Genomic DNA, 22492 nt, shown 5'->3' with positions numbered 1-22492 from the left:
CCACACCGTGTTCAAAACCTGAATCCACGGTTTTCACCTTCCCAGCGGAGAGCACGGCTCGAGGCGCCAGCTGTCTGGGTTGAAGTGGGAGCTCAGGGATTTGTGTGTAAGTTTGTAAGTCTGTGTTCAGAGGCTAAAGAATATTTTTAGTGCTGAGAGCTGCGATGGGAACTAGATGCGGGTACAGAGAGATGTGGAATCCCTGGTTGGGAGGGGGTGGCGGAATACGGCCCATGTGCAGCTGGTAGCTCATGGAATTGGAGATCCCTATAAATAACTGGTCCAGGAGACAAATACGTTAAATTCCTCAAGCTGCTCGTCGTGCCTTGAATTCTTCCCCTGGGGCTGTTTTGCTTCCATGAGGTCGGGTGTAAGGCAGGTTCGGGTGGGCTCAGTGAAACAGCTGCTCCATGGCACCCCTACCAGCCCTGAGGGTAAAGCCTGGGGGGGTTGCAGGCAGGCTGGAGGTGAACGGGGCCGTCTGAGGGGTTTGGACGTGAGGCCTCAGGGGGACCCGCAGGAGGGGTCTGCTTAGGAATGGCTGAACCAGCCAATGTTGGGTAGGAGAGGTGGCCCTTGGGGGGAAACTGGAACCAGGGGAGCATGAGAGACCCATGGGGACAGGGGAGACCTGGGGGCCTGGCCCTGGGAGGGTCACCGGGAACTGCAGGGGCCACGGTGGGGTAGAGAGGCCTAGCCCCGTGTTCACAGAACCCCAGAACGTCAGGGGTTGGAAGGGACCTCGGAAGCTCATCCAGCGCAACCCCCCCGCCGGAGCAGGAGCACCCAGCTGAGGTTACACAGGGAGGTGTCCAGGCGGGTTGGAATGTCTGCAGAGAAGGAGACTCCACAACCTCCCTGGGCAGCCTGGGCCAGGCTCTGGCACCCTCACCGCGAACAAGTTTCTTCTCCTATTCAAGCAGAACCTCCTGTGTTCCAGTTTGCACCCATTGCCCCTTGTCCTGTCACTGGCTGTCACCCAGAAGAGCCTGGCTCCATCCTCCTGACACTCCCCCTTTCCATATTGATCCCCATGAATGAGCTCAGCCCTCAGTCTCCTCTTCTCCAGCTCCAGAGCCCCAGCTCCTCAGCCTTTCCTCGGCAGGGAGATGCTCCACTCCCTCCAGCATCTTGGTGGCTGCGCTGGACTCTCTCCAGCAGTTCCCTGTCCTGCTGGAGCTGAGAGGCCCAGAACTGGGCACAATATTCCAGCTGCGGCCTCCCCAGGGCAGAGCAGAGGGGCAGCAGAACCTCTCTGACCTACTGACCACCCCCCTTCTAACCCCCCAGGCCGTTGCCGCTACCGTTACCGTAGGCCCCGCGGTTGCCATGGGAACGCGCTCCCGGCGGGCACTGCGCGCGGGGAGGGAGGGGAGGGGCGAGCGGGGGGAAACGCGCCGGCACGTGACTCTCGGCCATGTGGCCGCATCACGTGCTCGCCTCCGCCCGGCCCCGCGCGTGCGCGGAGGCTCCCTGCAGTGGCGCGCCGGGCGGGGCCGGTGACGTCACGACGCGGCGGCCAATCGGCGGCGAGGGGGGGGGCGGAGCCGGCGGTGGCGCTGAGGCGGCGGCGGCCGCGGTTCGGTTCCCGCTCCCGGCCATGGCCCAGCGCGGCGGCCCCGCGCTGCTCCCGGACAACCCCTTCCAGGTACCGCCCGCCCGCGGCGGCACGGACGGCGGCGACGGGCCCATCCCCGGCCTAACACCCCGCGTCTCTTGCAGGACCCCACGGCGCTGCAGCCCCGGCCCGGTCCCGCGGCGCTGGACTCCTACAACCCCTTCGAGAGCGGCGCGGTGAGCGGGGCGGGACGGGGCCGCTTCCCGCCGGCCTTCCCGCTCCGCCTTCCCGCTCACCGGCCTCTTGCTTCTTCCTGCAGCCGCCGCCGTCCTACCAGGCGCCATCGGCGGCCCCGCCGCCCCTTCCCCCGGCCGGGCCGGCCCCGCCGCCAGCGGCCGCGCAGCCCCCGCGGAGAACCAGCCCCCCGGAGCCCCGCAACTACGGCTCCTACGGCACGCAGGTACCGGGGGCGGCGCGGGAGCGCCGGTGAAGAGGGGCTGCTAAATTACCGTGGGCTGTGCTCAAGATACAAAGGCTGTCCCCGTCGTTAACCGATTAACGTGGCCGGTGCTTTCTGTCCGCCTGCAAAACGAGGGGGTGGTTTTTTTCAAGTTTTAGATCCTTCTGCACGACAAGAGGGAGACGGAAGATTCAGAAACACACTGTTAAGAAGCAGAGTGCTTAGCTTATGTTTAACTAATAATCAATAGATGTAAGCAAGAAATAATTGTAACTAACATCATCAATTATTTCTTAGCATAGACGTATCGTATGTCAAAATTTTCAAAAATTGTAATGCACATGTAAGAGTTATGTGAATATAAGCAACGCAAGAGCATCCAGTCTTTGGAGCACTTGTGGAGGATGATCCCCAGAGATCCCCAGCGCCGATAAAACAAAGAATGCCTCTGCTGTTAAGCCAATTTCTCCGTTTCAGCAGGGTTTTTTGTGTTCTCCCCGCAGGCCTCGGCGGCGGCCGCCACGGCCGAGCTGCTGAAGCGGCAGGAGGAGCTGAACCGCAAAGCGGAGGAGCTGGACCGGCGGGAGCGGGAGCTGCAGAACGCGGCCCTCGGCGGCACCGCAAGTAAGGGGCCTGGGGGGCAGCGCAGGGACAGCTGCCGCCTCCCCCGGGGCTCCTCCAGCCGCTCTCTCCTTCTCGCTTCCTTCTCTCTGCAGCGCGGCCGAACAACTGGCCCCCGTTGCCATCGTTCTGCCCGGTGAAGCCTTGCTTCTACCAGGACATCCCCGTGGAGATCCCCGCTGACTTCCAGAAGACCGTTTCTACCATGTATTACCTCTGGATGGGTGAGTGGAAACTTCAGGGCAGGTCCTGGGAGGAGGGAGAGGAACAGGTGGGGTTGGGCTCTTCTCCCAACTAGCGACTGATAGGGTGAGAGGAAATGGCCTCAGGTTGCCCCAGGGAAGGTTCAGATTGGATATTAGGAAAAAATTATTCACAGAGGGGGTTGTGGAGTGTTGGAACAGGCTGCCCAGGGCAGTGGTGGAGTCACCATCCCTGGAGGGGTTGAACAGACGCGGAGGTGAGGTTCTCAGGGACAGGGGGCAGTGCCAGGGCTGGGTTAACGGTTGGAATCGATGATCTTGAGGGTCTCTTCCAACTAAGATGATTCTGTGATTCTATGATTCTAAGTGCGAGTGAAGAAGAAGCAGCCGTGATTAGCTGGAGAAGTTGTGATTAACGCACGGTCTGGGGCGCGGGGAGCGGGGATCCCTGCTCAGGTTGCCCGACCCGTGTCTTCTCTCTCAGCCAGCACCATCACTCTCTTCCTGAACTTCTTGTCCTCGCTGGCCTGGTTCTGCGTGGAACCCTCGTCTGGTTCTGGGTTCGGCCTCTCCATTCTCTGGGCTCTCCTCTACACGCCCTGCTCCTTTGTCTGCTGGTACAGGCCGATGTACAAAGCGTTCAAGTGCGTATCTGCTCAAGCAGCTGGGAGGGGTTGGCTGCATAGCTGGTGCTCCAAACTGGGGAGACTGGGCTGCTCAGTTGAAGAGGCCCTTCCCCTGAATGTGGCACCAACGGTGTCGCAGCTCCTTGTGGCCTTTTGGGACTTGGGGACGTGGTGATTCGGCGCTGAACTTCGTGTTCTTGCGTCCCTCACTTTAGGGAAGGTTTGCGAGTTCTTTCCTGTGGCCTAACCTAGCCTGTCTCTTTCTCCCAGGAGCGACAGTTCGTTCAACTTCTTTGTCTTCTTCTTCGTCTTCTTTGCCCAGAATGTGATGTACGTGCTGCAGGCGATTGGCATACCCAACTGGGGATTTAGGTGCGTGTTGTGCTGACCCTGGGGACCCCCAGATGGCCGAGTACCCCAAAAAGGGAGGAAGCGGGTGGGGAAGAGGGGGAACCTGCAGGCAACCACCTCTTGTTTTGCAGTGGCTGGATATTGAGCCTGATAGCGCTGCGCAAGAACACAGCCGTGGCCGTGATGATGATCATGGTGTCCTTGTCCTTCACAGGAGTGGCTGTGTTGGGCATCATTATGCTGAAAAAGGTGAGTTGGGATCGACCCTTGGGGAGGACGAGGGCGGGTTTTGGCACAGCTCTTTTCACTTGGAGGCCTTGAACTTGACCCTGAGCTTGCTGCTCTCTCCCAGATCCACTCTCTGTACCGCCGGACGGGCGCCAGCTTCCAGAAAGCGCAGGAGGAGTTTGCCGCGGGGGTCTTCTCCAACCAGGCGGTGCGCACGGCGGCGGCCAACGCTGCCGCGGGCGCCGCCACCAACGCCTTCCGGGCACCCTAACCAGGCGGGGGACCCCGGTTTTCCATCGCACGTGGGCTCTTTCCGAGGAAGAGGAAATCCGATTTGCACTTTCATTGGATCCCCGTGTGTCTTGCATCAGCTGGCAAGAGGCTGCCTCATCCCAGCTTGGAAGTGCTGGTGCCCGAATCGTCTGCTGCTCTCACCCCCTTTCCTCGCGGGCGGAGGCTGTTCTGGTTTGTGCTGGTCCCGCTTCCCTCGGCAGACTGGGGAAGGAGTGGGACAGGAGGTGGCGGATCCCGTCATCGCCCTCCCTTCCAGCGCTAGCTGCTGGGGGCAGGAGCCTCCTCCAGATGTGTGACAGGGACCGAAACAGCTGCTCGGCTCTTAGCCCACCTGGTGCCAGCACACGTGTCCTGGGCCGCGAAGGGTCCCTGTGTGCCCAGTCCCAGGCTGGGCAGGGTCCAGGTCTTCCTTGGAGGCTTTTTCCTGCCTTCCCCTCGCTGTGGGAGCTGCTTCCCCACCGAGAACATCATCCCGGTCCTGTCCTGGGGTGCTGGGCTGGGAGGGAGCCCCTCTCCAGTCCCTTTCCCCATCCTCTCCATCTCTCCTTGGCTGAGCTGAGCCCACGCCAGGCATGGGGATAAGGGGGGCACAGCCGGGACTGGCACATGGTGCACCCTGAAGCTGGGCTGGGTGCTGGGGGCAGCTCCTGGGTGCTCAGGAGTGCTCCTGGTAGCCCCTTAGCTCCCTCCTCACCTCCAGCCAGGGGCCAAACCGCTTCTCCCTTCATCCCCTGGCTCTAGTGACCCCTCGCAATCCCCAGCGCTCCTCCCCCTGCCCCTTCACCCTCTTCCTTTCTTGGGGGCCGAGCTGCTCCCCAGGATGTACGTGCCCCTGGTAACCCCCGATGTCCCCCGTCCCCTATGCCAGTGTCCTTGGGGATCCCTGACCCTGCTCCTCCCGTGCCGGGTCTCATGAGTTCTGCTTCGCCCCATCTCCTCTCCCATGCTCCGGGGTTTGTTCCCATTGCTTCTGGGCCAGCGAGAGGGTTCGTGCCTTCCTCCGTGGGGACCAGCACCTGCAGCTGGACCTCTGTGCCCTCCCGCTGCGGGGGGGCTGGCGCTGGGTGGCAGCGGTGTCCCCCGCTCCTGCCGCCACCTCCCGTGTGTTGCCGTGCTCGCCGCCGAACCGCCTTCAGGTTTTATTTAAGGAATAAATGAAGTTTCACTCCGTGCCGCCTCGTCTCCGTGTGTTCCAGCTGGGAACGGCGGGGCGGGCCCGGACTACAGCTCCCGGCGGCCCCGCTGCGGGGGCGGCCCCGGTGCGGGCGCGGCCCGAGCGGCCACCGGGCGGCGACGGGAGCGTCCCCGGAGCTGCCGCTGCGCCTCGGGCTCGCCCGCCCCGCCGCCCGCTCTCCTGCCGCAACCGCGGCCACCGGCCCCGCCGGAGCGGGGGTCTCGGCGGGGACGATGCTCGGCAGCATCCCGCCCACCGGGCGGCCCCGGGAGGGGCCGGGGCTGCGGGGAGCGGGGCGGCGAGCCCGCCCGTAGCCGCCCGCCCGGTACCGGGGGTGCTCCTGGCAGCGGGAGCCCCTGCGCCCGGTGCCGGCGGAGGATGCTCCAGGGCGGCGGCCGGACCCCCGCCCACGGCTCCCGCCTCCCGGTGCTGCCCCGGGGGCCGGCGGTCCCGGGCGGTATGAACTCCCGGCGGGGGCCCGGTGCCCGAGGGACGGCGAGAGAGGAAGAAGCCCCGGGGCCGCGTTCCGGCTCTGGCCGGGAGCTCTAGGCCGGCTCTGCCGCCGGGATGCGAAGATACCGTTGAGGCTGGTTCCATTCCCACGACACCCCACGGAGCTTCCGGGGGTCCCAGTGCCGCGTGGCCGTGGGCGCTGCCCCGAGCACCCGTCCCGGGGGACCGGGAAGAGCCGCTGTCAGCATCCTTCTACAAGGTGAAAGGTGGAGGCCGGCCCGTTCCCGCAGAGCGTCCGTTCCCGCTTCCCCGGCACCGGCTTCGTCCTGGCGTGGTGCCGCCGGTTGCCCCGGGGCTCCGGGGCCGGTTGTCCCCGGTCGCCCCCCGGGACAGCCATGCCGTCCCCCAGCGAGTCCAGCCGCTCGCTGACCGGCCGCGCGTCTCGCAGCCTCACCCACCTCCGCGTCCAGCGGACCTGGCTGCAGATCCTGCTGGTGCTGGGCTTCATCCAAGTGATCCTGGGCGTCCTGATCGTCACCTTCAGCCTGGTGGCGGCCACCATCACGCCCTCCACCAAGATCCGCAACTCTTGCCCGTCCTGGGCCGGCTTCTCGGTGAGTCTGGGGTCGGGGTAGCGTACGGAGGGGTCGGGCACAGACCTGCTCTGCTCGGGTCTGTACAGCTCCTTGGATGCTGAATTTGTCACCGGTCCCAGGGGAGTGCGGCCCCGCTGCTCCCCCACCCTCTGCCTGTGGCTGCCGCGGTGCATTGTGGGAGAATCCCGGGGGGTTCCCCCAGGGTGACTCTGTGGGGGACAGAGACCCCTGGGCGCAGTGCAGGATGCTCTTGGGGGGGTGCACTGGGGTGACGTGCTTCTGGCCAAACCCCGAGCAGGTTTGTGCAGGGAGGGGTGCGTGGGGCGCTGCAGTGGCGGCAGGGGGGGCAGGATGCTCGGCCTGCGGCGTACGTGGGGTGAGGGCAGGACCCTGGCAGGCCCTTGGTCCCCAACGGTGACCGTGCAGCACTGATCCTGGCCCAGAGCACCCGCAGTCCCCAGGCTTTCCACTGCCCTGAATCAGCAGTTTCTCCCGGCTTGTGGCACTGATGTTGTCCCCACGGCCCTGCCACTCCCAGGCCGGCTCTGGGTCCGTAGGGCTCGGGGGGCTCTGCCCAAGGGTGGGGGCTGCTCTGGGCCCCTCCACCTGGCAGAGACCCCTCCTCATCCTCACCCCCGGGCTTGTGCATCCGCAGCTGGCACTGTCTGGGCTTGTCGGCATCGTCTCGTGGAAGCGGCCGCTCACGCTGGTGGTAGGTGGTGGCGGGGGGGACAGGCTGGGGAGGGCAGCGTGGAGGGGCCAAGAGGCTTCACGTGCCCCCCCCGGCTCCCCGCTCGGCTGGCAGCCCCTCTCCTCCGCACCGCAGGTCACCTTCTTCACGCTGCTGTCGGTGCTGGGCGTCATGCTGAGCCTCGCCGGGTCCATCCTGTCCTGCCAGAACGCGCAGCTGGTGACGTCCCTGGCGGCCTGCGAGAGGGTGAGGCCGGCGGGGGGGCTGCCGCAGAGCCCCCGCGCGCCCGGGCAGCTCGTCCCTGGCTGCCGAGCTCTGGGGACGCGGGGAGCTGCGGAGCAGGGGACGCACCGGTGGCTCTTGGGGAAGGGCCGAGCATCCAGATGTCCCTCACGGCGTTCCTCGTCCCCAGGAAAGGGACTTGTGTGTCTGCTGCCAGGCCCGCTCGGAGCCCCCGCCCGCCTCCTGCAGCCGGCACAGCGAGACGTTCACCATGTACCCCAACCCCGACTGCCGCAGCATCCGCGTGGCACTCAAGGTGGGGGACGCGGGGGGTGCCCGGGGAGCGGCAACGCGCCCCGCCGGGCTCTGCGATGGCCGTGGCTCACCCCGCTCCTCCCCAGGACCTGCTCTTCAGCGTCTGCGGCTTGACCGTCTTCTCCACCATCGTCTGCACACTCTCTGCCGTCGTGTGCTGCATCCAGATCTTCTCCCTCGACATTGTCCATGTGGTGAGTCCCAGCCCCGGCCCCGCGGTAGATGGGACTGGGGTGGCCCCAGGGTGCCGGGGAAGGACCTGGCCCCAAACCGAGTGTGGATAAAGGCCCGGGACACGCATCCCTTGCTGGATTTCTGGGCGGGGGGTCCCAGCTCTCCCTCCTCTCCCTGCAGCTGGTCCCCCAGCGCTCAAGCTCCGTCACACTGGAATGCACGTCCCCCCCCGACACCTTTCTGCAGAGCATGCTGGACTTCGAGGAATTTGTGCCCCCGGTGCCGCCACCCCCTTATTACCCACCCGAGTACACCTGCAGCTCCGAGACCGACGCGCAGAGGTACCGGGCTGGGGCGGGATTGCGGGGTGCATTTGTCCCCAAGCAGAGTTTGTCCCACCTGACGTGGCTTTTCTGCTCCTGCCTGCGCAGTATCACCTACAACGGCTCAATGGACAGCCCCGTGCCGCTCTACCCCACCGACTTCCCCCCGTCCTATGAGACGGTGATGGGGCTGCGGGGGGACAGCCAGGTGGGATATGGGGGGGCGCAGGGAGGACCAGGCTCCTGCTCTGCCCGCGCCCTGACCGCGCCGTCCCGCAGGCCACCCTGTTTGACTCGCAGCTGACAGACGGCTCGCACGCCTGCACCTGCGACCGCGTCCCCTCCATCGTGCTCAGCGGAGAAGGTGAGCGTGCCCCGGCGACACACCGCAGGACGGGACGAGGACTCGCGGGGACACCAGCCCTCCCCAGCACCTCTTCACCCCCACCCGCTCTGCTCCTTTCGCAGTGTCCATGGACAGCGGGTCCCTCATCATGTCCGAGATCATGGACATCCCCGGGGACAGCAGCCCGTCGGAGGACTCGTGCCTCCTGGAGCTTCAGGGTTCCATGCGCTCCGTCGACTACGTCCTTTTCCGCTCCATCCAGCGCAGCCGCGCCGATTACTGCCTGAGCGTGGACTGCGTGCAGTGCAGCCACCACGCGCGCAGCCCCACGCTGGGCTTGCAGGGGCCCTTCGAGGAGCGCCCCCAGCCCCGGGTGCGCGGGGAACGCTCCTACTCCTGCTCCACGGAGGAGCCCACCCACGACGGCATCTTGGTGGGGGGAGCCGTCACCCACAGCTGCAACCGCCTGGAGGGGCTGGCGCGCTGCGCCGGGCCCTGCTTCCCCGAGGTGCGGCTCAAGGAGAAGGGCTCTTGCCAGGGACGCGGTGGCGGCCGCTCCGCAGGGCCCGGCGCCGGGCGCCTCGGTCACCCGCGGCGGAACAGCGAGACCTCCTGCCCTTCGTCGCCGGGGCTGAGCCAGCGCCCGCTCCTGCGGTCGCACAGTGACCCTGGTGTCCTGATGGGCGGCCGCGCTGGTAGGTGACGCGCGTGCGGCCGTGTCCCCGCGGCACGGCCGGGATGCGCCGCAGGGGTTCGGCTGCGTTCGTGTGCTGGGGGGTCCTGCCAGAGCCTGAATATGCTCTTTCTGCTCCCAGCAGATTTCAGGGAAGTACTTTATACCAAAGCACTGGAGGACACTCTGTCCAACTCCTCTGCGGATACAGGTCAGGGCATGGATATACTGGGATATACTGGGAGGTGGGCAGGGGCCCCTGCAGCCCTTTGGAGATCAGGCTCACCCCGCTGGGATGATGGAGACGCGCGCAGGCACCGTTGCCTATTGGGAAGGGGGGACAGCGAGAGCCCCGTGGGTTTTGGGGACGGGTCCCATGGTGAGCGGCGTCCCGGCGCTGACCGGCGTCCCGGCGCTGACCGGCGCTGTCCCCGCAGGGCTGTGCTCGGCGGCCTGCCTGCTCCGCCACCCACACTGTGACTCCCCGCTGCTGCTCCGGGCTGGCTCGCTGGGGAAGAACAAACCGCTGCCCTCCAAGAAGGTGACGCAGCAGCTCTCGCAGACAACGACCCGCTCCCTGGGGGACCTCAAAGTCTGCCGGGGCACCCGCGGGCTGGTGGCCAGGTTCCTGCAGAGACCCAAGCGCAGCCGAACACCCAGCGTGGAGCTGCCTGGCCACAGCGCCCAGGGCCACAAGCAGGTGAGCTCTGGCAGCCGTGGTGCTGCAGGGGACGGGGCCAGCTCCTCTTACCCGGGGAGCCCCATCCACACCCTCTCCGCTCCCCGCTAGAACGTTTACACTGGCCCTTCTGGGGTCCCCGTTCCCCAGCCATGCACCCCTCGGTGTCGGCACCCCGGCTGCAGGCAGGGGCTGCAGGCAAAGCCTCTTTCCCGCGGCACTGTTGTCACCCAGCCCTTCCCGGCGTGCCAGTCCTTTCCCCTTGGCCTCTGCCGTAGCTCTGAGTGGGAAAATCACGTGTGTCGCAATGGCTTTGTCTTTGTCCCTGAGTCACCTCAGCCCGGTGGCAGCTGCTGGGACATCCCGTCCTCATCATACGGGATGCTGGTGACCTTGTGAGGCCGTGACAGGAGCAATCCTGTCCTTAACGACACCGTCCGCGTGTGACACACGCCTCTGCCATCCCTGCTGCCCGGTCCTGCTGGGTGCCACGAGCAGGGGTGCTGCCCGCGCCGCTGCAGCCTGTCCCCACGGGGTTGCAGGTTCCCTGGAGCGCCTGGCCGGGAGCGGAGCGGCCCCAGGAAGGCATCCACCTGCAGAGCTGCGGGGACCTGAGCTCCACCTCGTCCCTGCGCCGGCTCCTGTCCACCCGCCGGCTGGAGCGCGGCCGCCTGCGGAGCCTCAGCGGGACCTGCAAGGAGAGCATCCTCTGACCGCACACCCTCCCGCGGGGACCCCGCTGCGGGGACGGGGGTCCCGCTCTGGGCCAGGGCCCTCGGACGTTGCTCGGACGTTGATTCTCGGCAGGGCTGGGTCCTGCGCCAGCGCCCCGGGGGCTCAGCAGGGTCCCTTCCCCAGGGCGAGGGGCTGGTCCCCTGGGGTGGCCGCTGGGGGCCGAGGTGGCCGTGCGTGTCCCCTGCCCCGTCCCCTGCGCTGGCCGTGCCTGTCCCCTGCCAGCCGTGCCTCTACTCTGGGATAGCCATGCCTGTCCCCTGCTCTGTCCCCTTCGCTGGCCGTGCCTGTCCCCTGGGGTGGCCGTGCCTGTCCCCCACCCTGGCTGTGTCTGTCCCCTGCCTTGTCCCCTTGTGCCAGCCGTGCCTGTCCCTCACGCCAGCTGTGCCTGTCCCCTGCCCTGTTCCCTGTGCCAGCTGTGCCTGTCCCCTGCCCCATCCTCCATGCCAGCTGTGCGTGTCCCCTGTGCCAGCTGTGCCTGTTCCCTGCCCTGTCCCCTGTGTCAGCTGTGCGTGTCCCCCATGCCAGCTGTGCCTGTCCCCTGCCCCATCCTCCATGCCAGCTGTGCGTGTCCCCCGTGCCAGCTGTGCGTGTCCCCTGCCCTGTCCCCTGTGCCAGCTGTGTATGTCCCCCGTGCCAGCTGTGCCTGTCCCCTGCCCCATCCTCCATGCCAGCTGTGCGTGTCCCCTGTGCCAGCTGTGCCTGTTCCCTGCCCTGTCCCCTGTGTCAGCTGTGCGTGTCCCCCATGCCAGCTGTGCCTGTCCCCTGCCCCATCCTCCATGCCAGCTGTGCGTGTCCCCCGTGCCAGCTGTGCATGTCCCCTGCCCTGTCCCCTGTGCCAGCTGTGTATGTCCCCCGTGCCAGCTGTGCCTGTCCCCTGCCCTGTCCCCCGTGCCAGCTGTGCCTGTCTCCTGCCCTGTCCTCCGTGCCAGCTGTGCGTGTCCCCCGTGCCAGCTGTGCGTGTCCCCTGCCCCGTCCCCCGTGCCAGCTGTGCGTGTCCCCCGTGCCAGCTGTGCGTGTCCCCTGCCCTGTCCCCCGTGCCAGCTGTGCATGTCCCCCGTGCCAGCTGTGCGTGTCCCCCGTGCCAGCTGTGCGTGTCCCCTGCCCTGTCCCCCGTGCCAGCTGTGCGTGTCCCCCGTGCCAGCTGTGCGTGTCCCCTGCCCTGTCCTCCGTGCCAGCTGTGCGTGTCCCCCACACCAGCTGTGCGTGTCCCCTGCCCTGTCCCCCGTGCCAGCTGTGCGTGTCCCCCGTGCCAGCTGTGCGTGTCCCCTGCCCTGTCCCCCGTGCCAGCTGTGCATGTCCCCCGTGCCAGCTGTGCGTGTCCCCTGCCCTGTCCCCCGTGCCAGCTGTGCGTGTCCCCTGCCCTGTCCTCCGTGCCAGCTGTGCGTGTCCCCTGCCCCGTCCCCACGCTGGCCGTGCCCGCCCCGGGGTCCCCAGACGCGTTGCGGGGCCGGTCCCGCGGCGCTCGCAGCCCCTCGCAAGAGACCGAATAAAACGTGGTCGCCTCCCCCGCTCCCTCCCGGGACCGTGTGGCCGGCAGCACCGGGGAGGGGCGGGACCGGGCGGGTCAGCTGAGCGCGCGCGTGACCGGGGGCGGCGCGCCGCCCGTGTCACCGGTGGCGGCTCCGCGGGCGCGGGGAGGGGCGTTCCGCTGCGGGGCCGGGGGGGCGCAGCGCGTTGCTCAACGGGGGCGGTGCCCGGTGCGCGGTGCCCGGCGGCGCCTGCCGGGGGTTTGCCGGTGCCGGAGTGAGCGACCCCGCCGCCCGTGCGGCGCCGTTACCGTCGCGGGGGTAGAGCCGGGGCCCGCTGTATTCCCAAGCAGGGCCCGGCGGCGCTGCTGCAGCGGGGACCGGGCGTGGGCGGAAAAGGAAGCCCGGGTGGCCTTAAAGGCGAGGCCGGCAGCGAGCCCGGGGCTGGCGGTGCGGCCGGGAGCGGCTCGGGGTGACGGCGGGACAGGCGGGCTCGACGGTGCTGCCGCATCTCCCGGGGGACGCGGAGGGGCCATGGCGGCCGCCGGTGTCCTGGGCTGGCTGCTGCTGCTCCTGCCCTGCGCCGCAGGTGAGCGCGGGGACGCCGCGGGGGTGGCAATGGGACAGCGTGGCCGGGGACCCTGGGGCAGGGTCAGGAGCTGGGGTGCCCGTGGCGGTGACGGGGTGCGGAGCGCGGGGGCAGCGGCAGGACAGCCCTGGCAGGGACACGTCCCCAACCCAGCAGCCGCCCCCCACCCTGCCCGTGCCCCCCCAGGCGCCGAGCCCTGCAGCCCCAAGTACTTTGGGCGCGATGCCATGGTGTGCGTCTGCAACGCCACGTACTGCGACACGCTGGACCCCGTGGTCCTGCCGCCCCCGGGCACCTACGTCAAGTACGAGAGCAGCAAGGCCGGCAAGCGGCTGGAGCGCAGCCAGGGGAGCTTCCAGCGCAGCTTCCAGCGCAGCTTCCAGCGCAACGCCCAGACCCCAGGTACCCGCTGCGGGCGGTGGGGGCCACCGCGGGACCCCCTGCCCACCACCCGCCCTCACGCCACCTTCCCTCCCCGCAGACATTGTCCTGACCGTGGACGTGACGCAGCGGTACCAGAAGCTGAAGGGTTTTGGCGGCTCCATCACCGACGCAGCTGCCATCAACGTCCTTTCCCTGCCAGAAACAGCCCAGGATCACCTGCTCCGCTCGTACTTCTCTGAGGAAGGTGAGGGATGGGGACAGGGGATCCTGCAGGCCGCTGCCTGGCGGCCAGCGGGACTTGGAGGCCACTTGTCCCACTGTCCACCTCTGTCTGTCGCACCCCGCTGTGCCCGGCAGGGCTGGAGTACAACCTCATCCGCATCCCCATGGCCAGCTGCGACTTCTCCCTCCACGCCTACACCTACGACGACGTTCCCTTCGACTACGAGCTTGCCCACTTCAGCCTGCGAGACGAGGACACCAAGATGAAGGCAAGCGGTAGGAGGGTGGGATTTTTGGGGAGGCACAGGGGCTCAGCTCAGGTGATCCCCTTCTCCAGATCCCCCTCCTGCACCGAGCCTTGGCCATGAGCAAGCAGCCGCTGTCGCTGTACGCGACTCCCTGGACCTCCCCGACCTGGATGAAGACCAGCGAGTCCTTCGTGGGGAAGGGCACGCTGAAGGGACAGGCAGGGGACAAGTACCACAAGACCTGGGCAAACTACTTTGTGCGGTAAGAAGCTCCTGGGGCTTGTGGGAGACATCCAGGGGATCCTCAGTGGTGGAACTGGGGAGACACCCCGGCTCACCGCTCTCCCCTTGCACCCCAGGTTCCTGGACGAATACGCCAAGCACAACCTGACCTTCTGGGCAGTGACGGCGGAGAACGAGCCCACGGCCGGGCTGATCAACAACTACCCCTTCCAGTGCCTGGGATTCACGGCTGAGCAGCAGCGGGACTTCATCGCGCGGGACCTGGGCCCCGCGCTGGCCAACAGCTCCCACCGCGACATCCGCCTCATCATCCTGGACGACAACCGGATCCACCTCCCGCACTGGGCCAAAGTGGTGAGCACGTCATATCGCTCCATCCTGCAGCGTGGAGCCTGTGGCCATGGCTCCCTGTCCTGCTGGACCCAGCGGTGGCCGACTCTTCTTCCTGCCAGGTCCTGGAGGATGAGGAAGCAGCTCGCTACGTCCACGGCATCGGCATCCACTGGTACCTGGACTTCATCAGTCCCATCCAGGACACGGTGGTGCCCACTCACGAGCTGTTCCCCGACTACTTCATCCTGGCCACCGAGGCGTGCGTCGGCTCCAACTTCTGGGAGAGGAACGTCATCCTGGGCTGCTGGGAGCGCGGGAACCAGTACAGCCACAGCATCCTGACGGTGAGGCCACCACGCTGCCCTGCGCAGCGGGTCCCGGAGCGGGGCGCTGGTGCGTTCCCCCTTCCGTCAGCACCCCACTCCTTGGAGAGATGTCTGGGATGTCCCGTTACAGAACCTCAACAACTACGTGACGGGTTGGAACGACTGGAACCTGGCCCTGGACCTGCAGGGGGGACCCAACTGGGTGAAGAACTACGCGGACAGCCCCATCATTGTGGATGCCAACGAAGGCGTCTTCTACAAGCAGCCCATGTTCTACCACATGGGGCACTTCAGGTGGGTCAGGGCCACCCCCTGGCACCAGCGGCAGCTCCATGGTTGCAAGAGCAGCTTTTCAGGAGGGGAACAGGGCAGGTGTGTCGGGAGGAGCGCTCGGCCGGGGTCTGACTCGCTTCTCGTGCCTGTGCAGTAAGTTCATCCCCGAGGGCTCCCAGCGTGTGGGGCTCGTCGCCTCCAAAGAGTCCAAGAAGACAGCGCTGGAGTACACGGCTTTCCAGCGCCCCGACGGTGCCGTGGTGGTGGTGGTTCTGAACCGGTGAGTACGGGACCCCGTCCCGCCAGCCGCCTGCGTGGTTCGTCCCTGCGCACCCCGCAGCTCTGACCCCGCTGCTCCTCTCCCTCCAGGTCCCCGCAGAAAGTCAACTTCGGCTTGGCCGACACCGTTGGCCTCATCGCAGCCGTGGCTCCGGCCAACTCCATCCAAACCTACCTGTGGCAGCGGCAGTGACGGGGCTGGGATGCCCGTGGCCGGCCAGGGGCCCAATCCAGAGCAGCCCAGTGCTGCCCAGGGGTGCGGAGGAGGATGCTCCCTGCGGTCCGTGCTGTGGCAAAGCCGCATGCCCGGGCGAGCCGGAGGAGCAAGCCGAGCCGGGGAGCACCGTGTGAGTGTGCAGAAGAGTGGGGGGCACTGGTGCCCCTCGGGGTGGAGATCCTGCAGGCTGTGAGCGCTGTTTTTACCACTGCTCTGACATTAAATGCTGATGCTGCCTCAATGTCTGTGGCTGGAAGAGGAAGGGCCGGGTCCCTCCCGTGCTCCCGGGTGCTGTGGTTTGGTGCCGCCTGGGTATGGAGCCTGTGGGTTTTACCCTGCAAGCCCTGGGTCCTGGAGCAGGATTTGGGGCGGAGCGCTTGGTGGAAAGCACGGGGCAGGGTTTGCGGCCAAGCTTCAGCTCCCTGTGCTTTTCCTGCTCTGTTGGAGCCGCTCGCAGCCCGATGCTGGGCTGGGGGGGTGCGTGGATCACATCGCACCCAGGCCAGGGTGCTGGGTGCTCCCTGGGTTTAGGGCGTGGAGACAGAACCAGCTCAATGAGCATCTCGGCAGGGTGTGAGCCGGCTCGGGATGGGGTCAGGACGCCTGCAAGCTTCTCTTTGGACTTTGCAGGGACAGGGGTGCCAGGCTGCGCTGTCCCCTGCCGTGGGGTGCGCCGTCCCCACCTGGACGTGGGGTAGAGCAGCCCCCAATGCCACGAGGAGGCTCAGGGTGCACTTGGGGCTCAGCACCCATCACGGAGCCGGGGCAGCTTGAGCAAGCGGGCGCAGGGCCAGGAGCGGTTTCTGCGCTGGGGCACACCCCGGAAAGGGGAAGGCAGCCGGGAAAGGGCGTGTGGAGCGGAGGAGGAGGAGGGCAGGGAGGGCAGGATTGCAGGCAGGGTGAGGCCGGGTGGCCGGGACTGTTGGGGTGATCAGGGTCAGGGATGCTGCCAGCGATGCTGCGTGGGCCGGCACCGCCCGCGGCGGTGGGTAAGTGGGTGCCAGGGTCACCCGGGGGAGCTGGCACGTCCCTGCGCCGGGATGCAGGAGCCCTGGGGCCCCCATGGCATGGGGCAGTGCCCAAGTCCCGGGGGGCACAAGCATCCTGCTCCTGCCCCGAGGCTGTTTGTGGTTGTCCACAAGAGGGAAATATTTCTCCAGGATTGACAGTGAGCTCTGCTCCCAGCACCCTGGAGCAGGACCGCTCTTCCACCTGCTTCTTTCCAAGGTTCTTATTTACTGTCTTCCTTTAATTTTTTTACCAGCCCTGGTACTAAAAGCCAATATCCAGGTGCTGAACCATCCCAGGACACATGACTTTGTCCCTGTGCTCTGCTCGGAAGGACTGACTGAGTTAAATGGAGAGGGGGCGGATCGTCCAACATCGTTAGACTGGGCTCGTTAATTCTTGTGTGAAGCATTGGGGCACGCACTGGCTGGTGGGACTGAGAGGACGGGACCCCCAGCATCTGGAACCAGTGGCCACCAGCAAGGGCTGGGAGGACCCTGGAGCCTGAGCCGCTGCCGCGATGCTGCACCGCGGCTCCCGTTTCGGCACCGACGTTTTTGGAGCCGCCATCCCCACAAAGCCAACTCACCCCCAGCTCCGCGTTCCCAGGGTCCCCGTCCCCACTGGCGAAGGGACAAAATTCACCCCCCCAGCTCCTCCACCTGCTGCAAACCCCACGAAAAACCCGTGTGCTGGGAGTGGGGGCGAGAAGCGGCTTGGGGAGGATTTCTTTGGTGGGGTTTCCTGGCACCTCCCATGCCACCCGCTCCGCACCGAGGTGTGGCCGTTCCCCTGGGTCTCACTTTTCCTGCTGGTCAGGAAGCCCTTATCTCCTATCGGCCCGTGGTGATAGGGATGAGCTCCAGCAGCCTCCACAGTGTTTTTGCTCTGGGGAGCTGTGGGAGCTGCCACATTGCGGTTGGGTGGGAGGAGGCAGCGCCAGAGCCCAAAATGGGGCAGAAAAGGGTATCTGGGGTATCCTGAGTGGTTGGCGGAGGGTCAGGAGGCAGCTGATCGCTGTGGGCAGCCGGGAGTGACCTATTAATGACTCCTCAAAATTGGGACTTATTAGCCTGGGTGTAGCACCCGGCTGACACGTTTGTCACAGCTGGAGGTGGCAGAGCCATGGGGACAGGAGCTTCGTTCCAGCCTTGCCTGTTTGCACTGTGAGTTGTCTTGGGGGGTGCCCAGCCCTGTCTTGTCCCCTCCGCGGTGGCAGCTGGCACGGGTGCCCATGGGTGGCAGGCGGGGGTGCGGGACCCTGGCAGGGCAGCGCTGGAGGGTAGAAAGAACTGGGATGGATGGAATTGCCCCACAGCTGCATCTGATGCGCCAGAAATGGAGAAAATTAGTGGCGGAGCTCAGAGAGGGAGAGGTAATGGAGCCGGTTAACCCTGCGGAGGGAAACTCCGAGCTCTGGTGTTCGATGCTCTTGGACTTTTTGGATGGGACGGTTGGTCTTGGAGGAGCGGGGAGTGTTCCCGGAGCCGAACTGGGGAGTTGGGGCAGCGGGTTCCCCTCTGCGGGTCTGGTTGCCATGGTTGGGGGAACCTGGGGACTCACCCCCCGCTGCCACCTTTGTGGTGGGTGCTGGCGTGCGGTGGGCGATGCCAAAGGCTCAGGCACAGCAGCACAGCCACGTTTGCCACCCTCGCCTGGGGGTCCTGGACCCCCCGCGTGCTGGGTGTACCCACCACAGCAGCTCTTGTGGGGGAAAATAGGGGAGCTGGGGTGATGGGCAGGGGTTAATCACCCAAGGTGCTGTTAGAGCTCGTTAGCAGGATGCCCTATGGTGCCCACAAGCTCTGCTGTGCTCTGGGGATTCATCCAGCCCCAGCCTGATGGAGGAATGAAATCAGCTCTTCCTTCACGGCGCTGCGGTGGGTTCTTGGAGGTGCCCTGTGCTGCATCTCCCTGCGTTGCTGAGGATTTTTGCGTAGCCAGCACGACGTCCCCATCGCTCCCCTCCGGCGGCCGATGCCCTCGCACGGTAGCGGGTGGCGAGGAGGGAGCCGGCGTTCCATGGCGAGGGGATGCACGATGCTCTGGGTCTGAAACCAGCGGTAGGTTGTGGATAGAGGGAGCGTGAGGAGGAGCCGTGGGGGCAGGTCTCAAAGCAGCACCCCGTCAAGACGAGGTGGGGAGGCTGGAGTTGCCCGAGGAGGAGGAAGGAGGAAGGCTGGCGGCAGCCCAGCTCGGGGAGCAGGCGGAGGCGGGTGCGCTGTGGCCTCCTGGGAGGGATGCACCCACCTCCCCCTCCCGCAAGGTGAGGGTCTTCGGGGGTGGCGGGCAGGACGGAGCGTGTGGCAGGAGCTCCCCAGCAGCAGAAGGAGGAGCAGGGGAAGAGGAGACAGCGCTGATCCAGCTGGGGAGCACAGCCTGCGCCGCCACCCCCTCCTGCACCCATATCTGCGTTGGCTGGGGGGGGTCCCGCTCACACGCTCTGCTCCCCAGGAGCCACTGAAGCCGGGGGGACGCGGAGGGGCCATGGGGGCCGCCGGTGTCCTGGGCTGGCTGCTGCTGCTCCTGCCCTGGCTGCTGCTGCTCCTGCCCTGCGCCGCAGGTGAGCGCGGGGACGCCGCGGGGGTGGCAATGGGACAGCGTGGCCGGGGACCCTGGGGCAGGGTCAGGAGCTGGGGTGCCCGTGGCAGTGACGGGGTGCGGAGCGCGGGGGCAGCGGCAGGACAGCCCTGGCAGGGACACGTCCCCCAACCCAGCAGCTGCCCCCCACCCTGCCCGTGCCCCCCCAGGCGCCGACCCCTGCAGCCCCAAGTACTTTGGGCGCAATGTCATAGCGTGCGTCTGCAACGCCACGTACTGCGACACGCTGGACCCCGTGGTCCTGCCGCCCCCGGACACCTACATCAAGTACGAGAGCAGCAAGGCCGGCAAGCGGCTGGAGCGCAGCCAGGGGAGCTTCCAGCGCAGCTTCCAGCGCAGCTTCCAGCGCAACGCCCAGACCCCAGGTACCCGCTGCGGGCGGTGGGGGCCACCGCGGGACCCCCCAGCACCGTGGACTGAGCGGGGGTCTCTCTTGCAGGGCTGCTGCTGATGCTCAACACCTCTGTGCTGTACCAGCGCGTAAAGGGTTTTGGTGGGTCCCTTTCCGATGCCGCTGCCCTGAACATCATGGGGTTGTCCCGACCAGTCCAGGACAACCTGCTGCGCTCCTACTTCTCCGAGCACGGTGAGCGACGAGGGCTGCTCACGGGGTCCCGGGAAGCAGCTGCGCCCACCTCTGCTGCAGGGACACCCGTCACCCGGGTGCCTGCTCCTGATGCTTTTGCTGCTCCACAGGGATCGAGTACAACCTCGTCCGGCTCCCTATGGCTTGCAGCGACTTCTCCGTGCGCCCCTACAGCTACGACGACGTCCCCTACGACTACGAGCTGAAGCACTTCAGCCTGGCGGAGGAGGACGTGACGATGAAGGTGGGGAAGCCATCGGTCCCTGTCACCTCTCTTGCTGGAGCTCCCGCATGTGCCGGGACCTCTGGGACCAGGCGCTGCCGAACCCTGCGCGGGGCGGGAGGGTGCGTGGGGACAGCCCGTGGGAGCCGGCGCCTCCTCGGGGACATGTCCCAGCACATCCCAGTTGGTACTGGTGGGACACAGAGCTGGGGACACGTGCCGTGGGTTGGTGCTCGCAGACGGTCCCTTGAGCGCTCCCCCTTCCTCCTGCCCTGGGCCCCGTGGTTTCGGGGGGCTGCAGCGGAGCTGAGACGGACCCTCTGCCCCCTCCTGCAGATCCCCCTCTTGCACCGAGCCTCGGCCATGAGCAGGCGGCCGCTGTCGCTGTACGCGACTCCCTGGACCGCTCCAGCCTGGATCAAGAGCAACAGGGACATCCGTGGGACGGGCGCGCTGAGGGGACGGGCAGGGGACAAGTACCACAAGACCTGGGCCAACTACTTCATCAAGTACTGTCCCCTGGGGCTGGGATGCTCGGGGACCGCAAGGGGCTAAGGAACAGGTTGGGGCGGGCAGGGGTGGCTGACGCTGCTCCCCACCTTTCCTGCGCCAGGTTCCTGGATGAATACGCCAAACACAACGTGACCTTCTGGGCAGTGACGGTGCAGAACGAGCCCCGTGCCAGGCTCCCCACTTTCCCCCAGTTCCCCACCATCTCTTACACCGCCGAGCAGCAGCGGGACTTCATCATCCACGACCTGGGGCCCGCCTTGGCCCGCAGCCCCCACCGCACCCAGCTCCTCATCCTGGATGACCAGCGCGTGCACCTCCCGCAATGGGCTGAAACGGTGAAGAGCGAAGCCCATCGCCCTGCCCGGCTCATCCCTCTCCCTCTGCTCCCCGTCCCACTAAACGCTTGGGTTTGCGCTGAAAATTAAGCCAGCAGCTGCTCCCAGCCCTAGATAGAGCTGGAGTTAAACCAGGACTGCCGGAGAGGGAGCTGGGGCCGGCTAATTTGGTAGCGCCGCCTCCGCGTGTGCCTGGCTGAAGCAGGGACGGGAGGTGGCATCCGTGTCCCAGATTCCCGCGGCGTGGCACCCGCAGGCACTGCGGGCGCCCCAGCTCCTTCTCCGGGCAGAGTTTCGCCTGATTCGGCTTTCCCATCGCGATGCCAAAGAGCTGTTTGTGGGAATTAACCTTCCAGCTAAAGGGAAATAAAAAGGTGCTCCTGCCTCGAGCGAGGCTGGAGCTGCTGGGGAGGGTGCAGCACGTCCCCCTGTCACCCCAAACCGGCAGCGCCCAGGGACAAGGCAGGATCAGCCCTGAGGGGGGGTGCAAAGGGACAACCGGTCAGAAACGGGGGTGAGGTGCCCACCAAGGGGCACATCACCCCCTGCACCCATTGCTCTGCGCCCAGCAGGGTGCTGGAGCCACCTTGGGGTGCTGCTCGTGGCTTGTTGCTTGGGGTGCTGGATGGAGGGGGATGCGGGCGTGCGGTGCCTGCAGGACGGGACAAAGGGGGACGTAAGTGGCCCCGGGGACCCCGCTGGTGCGTGGGGTCTGTGTGTCCGTCCCCACGGGACTCAGGGCGCTGGTGTCCCCGATGCGAGGCGTCTCCTCTGCTCACCCCCAGGTCCTGGGCAACAGCACGGCTGCCGGCTACGTCGCTGGCGTGGGGGTTCACTGGTACCTGGATGACATCGTCTCAGCCGCCTGCAGCCTGGGGGCCACCCACAAACTCTTCCCCGACCATTTTCTCCTCTACACCGAGGCCTGCAACGGCTTCCTCAGCCGCCAGTTCTCCGTGGCCCTGGGCTGCTGGGAGCGAGGGCAACGCTACAGCCACAGCATCCTGACGGTACAACCCCCCCAGCACTGCCCGCCCGGCTCTGGGGGCTCAGCTCAGCCCTGCTCAGCCCCTTCCCCACCTACCCAGGTCCTGAACCACTTTGTGACCGGCTGGACCGACTGGAACATGGCCCTGGACCTGCAGGGTGGCCCCAACTGGGTCAAGAACTACGTGGACAGCCCCATCATCGTGGACAGGAGCAAGGACGTTTTCTACAAGCAGCCCATGTTCTACCACTTGGGGCACTTCAGGTGGGTCACGGCTGGCTGGGGGGTGCTCAGGGGCTGTCATCGGCCTGGGACGAGGGTCACAATCGCTTTCCTGCTCCTCTCTCCGCAGCAAATTCATCCCCGAGGGCTCGCAGCGCGTGGGGCTGCGCAGCGTCTGCCGAAAGCGCTCCTGCCAGCTGGAGCACGTGGCTTTCCTGCGCCCCGACGGGGCCATCGTCCTCGTGGTCCTCAACAGGTCAGGGGACAGCCTGGGTGGGGGGGACACTTGGCCGCAAGCCGCTCAACCCCTCTCGCTCCCCAGGTCCGGCTGGGACGTGCCCTTCAGGATCTGCGACCCCAGTGTTGGTTTCATTGAGACCGTGTCTCCGGCCAGCTCCATCCAGACCTACCTGTGGCACCAGCAGTGACACCGGGCAGGGCTGGGGACAGCACTGCGTGGCGGGGGGGTCTCCGGGGGGTCAGTTATTCCCCTCGCCCTTTCCAGCATCCTTCAATGATGGGAGTGAGTGGTGACCCAGTGCTGGGGGTGCAGGAGGGATCCCCCCAGCACGAGGGGCTGTGGGCGCTCCTGACACTGGGGTCCCACCAGCGCTGATGTGTTGGTGCTTCCCATCCTCCTCCCCGCCCCTCAAAATCCTCCAGCCCCCCAAAATCTCCCGCCGCTTTGTCTCCTGGACCACGCTTCCACACGTG

General features: G+C 66.5%; 4 protein-coding genes across 7 annotated transcripts; all 4 read left to right on the top strand.

Moving 5' to 3' along the window:
* The first annotated feature begins 1543 nt into the window (after positions 1-1543).
* SCAMP3 (secretory carrier membrane protein 3) lies at positions 1544-5503 on the top strand. The gene is made up of 9 exons (XM_065653822.1): positions 1544-1648; positions 1723-1794; positions 1878-2018; positions 2522-2642; positions 2735-2863; positions 3327-3486; positions 3739-3840; positions 3951-4068; positions 4172-5503. The coding sequence occupies exons 1-9, from the start codon at positions 1601-1603 to the stop codon at positions 4316-4318; spliced, it is 1038 nt and encodes a 345-aa protein (XP_065509894.1). The 5' UTR covers positions 1544-1600; the 3' UTR covers positions 4319-5503.
* Positions 5504-6274: 771 nt separating this feature from the next.
* On the top strand, positions 6275-11281 carry ENTREP3 (endosomal transmembrane epsin interactor 3). Of its 4 annotated transcripts, none has more exons than XM_065653817.1 (12): positions 6275-6582; positions 7220-7276; positions 7391-7501; positions 7668-7793; positions 7879-7986; positions 8147-8307; positions 8398-8497; positions 8569-8653; positions 8758-9330; positions 9454-9519; positions 9746-10008; positions 10530-11281. In XM_065653817.1, the coding sequence occupies exons 1-12, from the start codon at positions 6364-6366 to the stop codon at positions 10698-10700; spliced, it is 2040 nt and encodes a 679-aa protein (XP_065509889.1). In that variant the 5' UTR covers positions 6275-6363; the 3' UTR covers positions 10701-11281. The 4 variants fall into 4 exon arrangements, with proteins under 4 accessions (XP_065509889.1, XP_065509888.1, XP_065509890.1 ...); XM_065653816.1 differs by having other exon boundaries at positions 9451-9519; XM_065653818.1 differs by lacking the exon at positions 7220-7276 and having other exon boundaries at positions 9451-9519.
* Positions 11282-12344: 1063 nt separating this feature from the next.
* Positions 12345-15539, top strand: LOC135999968 (lysosomal acid glucosylceramidase-like). The gene is made up of 10 exons (XM_065653566.1): positions 12345-12777; positions 12964-13179; positions 13259-13405; positions 13519-13652; positions 13721-13893; positions 13991-14228; positions 14327-14551; positions 14664-14827; positions 14961-15086; positions 15176-15539. Exons 1-10 carry the CDS (start codon positions 12723-12725, stop codon positions 15276-15278), a joined length of 1581 nt encoding a protein of 526 aa, XP_065509638.1. The 5' UTR covers positions 12345-12722; the 3' UTR covers positions 15279-15539.
* Positions 15540-18761: 3222 nt separating this feature from the next.
* On the top strand, positions 18762-22206 carry LOC136000026 (lysosomal acid glucosylceramidase-like). The gene is made up of 10 exons (XM_065653695.1): positions 18762-18873; positions 19061-19276; positions 19351-19497; positions 19608-19741; positions 20057-20229; positions 20334-20568; positions 21354-21578; positions 21657-21820; positions 21909-22034; positions 22101-22206. Exons 1-10 carry the CDS (start codon positions 18798-18800, stop codon positions 22204-22206), a joined length of 1602 nt encoding a protein of 533 aa, XP_065509767.1. The 5' UTR covers positions 18762-18797.
* Positions 22207-22492: the final 286 nt, after the last annotated feature.

The sequence above is a fragment of the Caloenas nicobarica genome, chromosome 31 (genome assembly GCF_036013445.1).
Source record: "Caloenas nicobarica isolate bCalNic1 chromosome 31, bCalNic1.hap1, whole genome shotgun sequence".
Lineage (NCBI taxonomy): Eukaryota > Metazoa > Chordata > Aves > Columbiformes > Columbidae > Caloenas > Caloenas nicobarica.
This window is presented reverse-complemented; position numbering and strand designations above follow the sequence as displayed.

Excerpts from the sequence above, each read along its gene's own strand:
- SCAMP3 (XM_065653822.1), top strand. The coding sequence starts at position 1,601 with ATGGCCCAGCGCGGCGGCCCCGCGCTGCTCCCGGACAACCCCTTCCAG. Across the intron at positions 2,643-2,734 it reads GGCCCTCGGCGGCACCGCAA|CGCGGCCGAACAACTGGCCC; the intron begins GTAAGGGGCCTG and ends TTCTCTCTGCAG. Across the intron at positions 3,487-3,738 it reads CCGATGTACAAAGCGTTCAA|GAGCGACAGTTCGTTCAACT; the intron begins GTGCGTATCTGC and ends TCTTTCTCCCAG.
- ENTREP3 (XM_065653815.1), top strand. The coding sequence starts at position 6,364 with ATGCCGTCCCCCAGCGAGTCCAGCCGCTCGCTGACCGGCCGCGCGTCT. Across the intron at positions 7,987-8,146 it reads CCCTCGACATTGTCCATGTG|CTGGTCCCCCAGCGCTCAAG; the intron begins GTGAGTCCCAGC and ends CTCTCCCTGCAG. Across the intron at positions 9,520-9,745 it reads CAACTCCTCTGCGGATACAG|GGCTGTGCTCGGCGGCCTGC; the intron begins GTCAGGGCATGG and ends CTGTCCCCGCAG.
- LOC135999968 (XM_065653566.1), top strand. The coding sequence starts at position 12,723 with ATGGCGGCCGCCGGTGTCCTGGGCTGGCTGCTGCTGCTCCTGCCCTGC. Across the intron at positions 12,778-12,963 it reads GCTCCTGCCCTGCGCCGCAG|GCGCCGAGCCCTGCAGCCCC; the intron begins GTGAGCGCGGGG and ends GTGCCCCCCCAG. Across the intron at positions 13,894-13,990 it reads TGGGCAAACTACTTTGTGCG|GTTCCTGGACGAATACGCCA; the intron begins GTAAGAAGCTCC and ends CTTGCACCCCAG.
- LOC136000026 (XM_065653695.1), top strand. The coding sequence starts at position 18,798 with ATGGGGGCCGCCGGTGTCCTGGGCTGGCTGCTGCTGCTCCTGCCCTGG. Across the intron at positions 20,230-20,333 it reads TGGGCCAACTACTTCATCAA|GTTCCTGGATGAATACGCCA; the intron begins GTACTGTCCCCT and ends TTCCTGCGCCAG. Across the intron at positions 20,569-21,353 it reads TCCCGCAATGGGCTGAAACG|GTCCTGGGCAACAGCACGGC; the intron begins GTGAAGAGCGAA and ends GCTCACCCCCAG.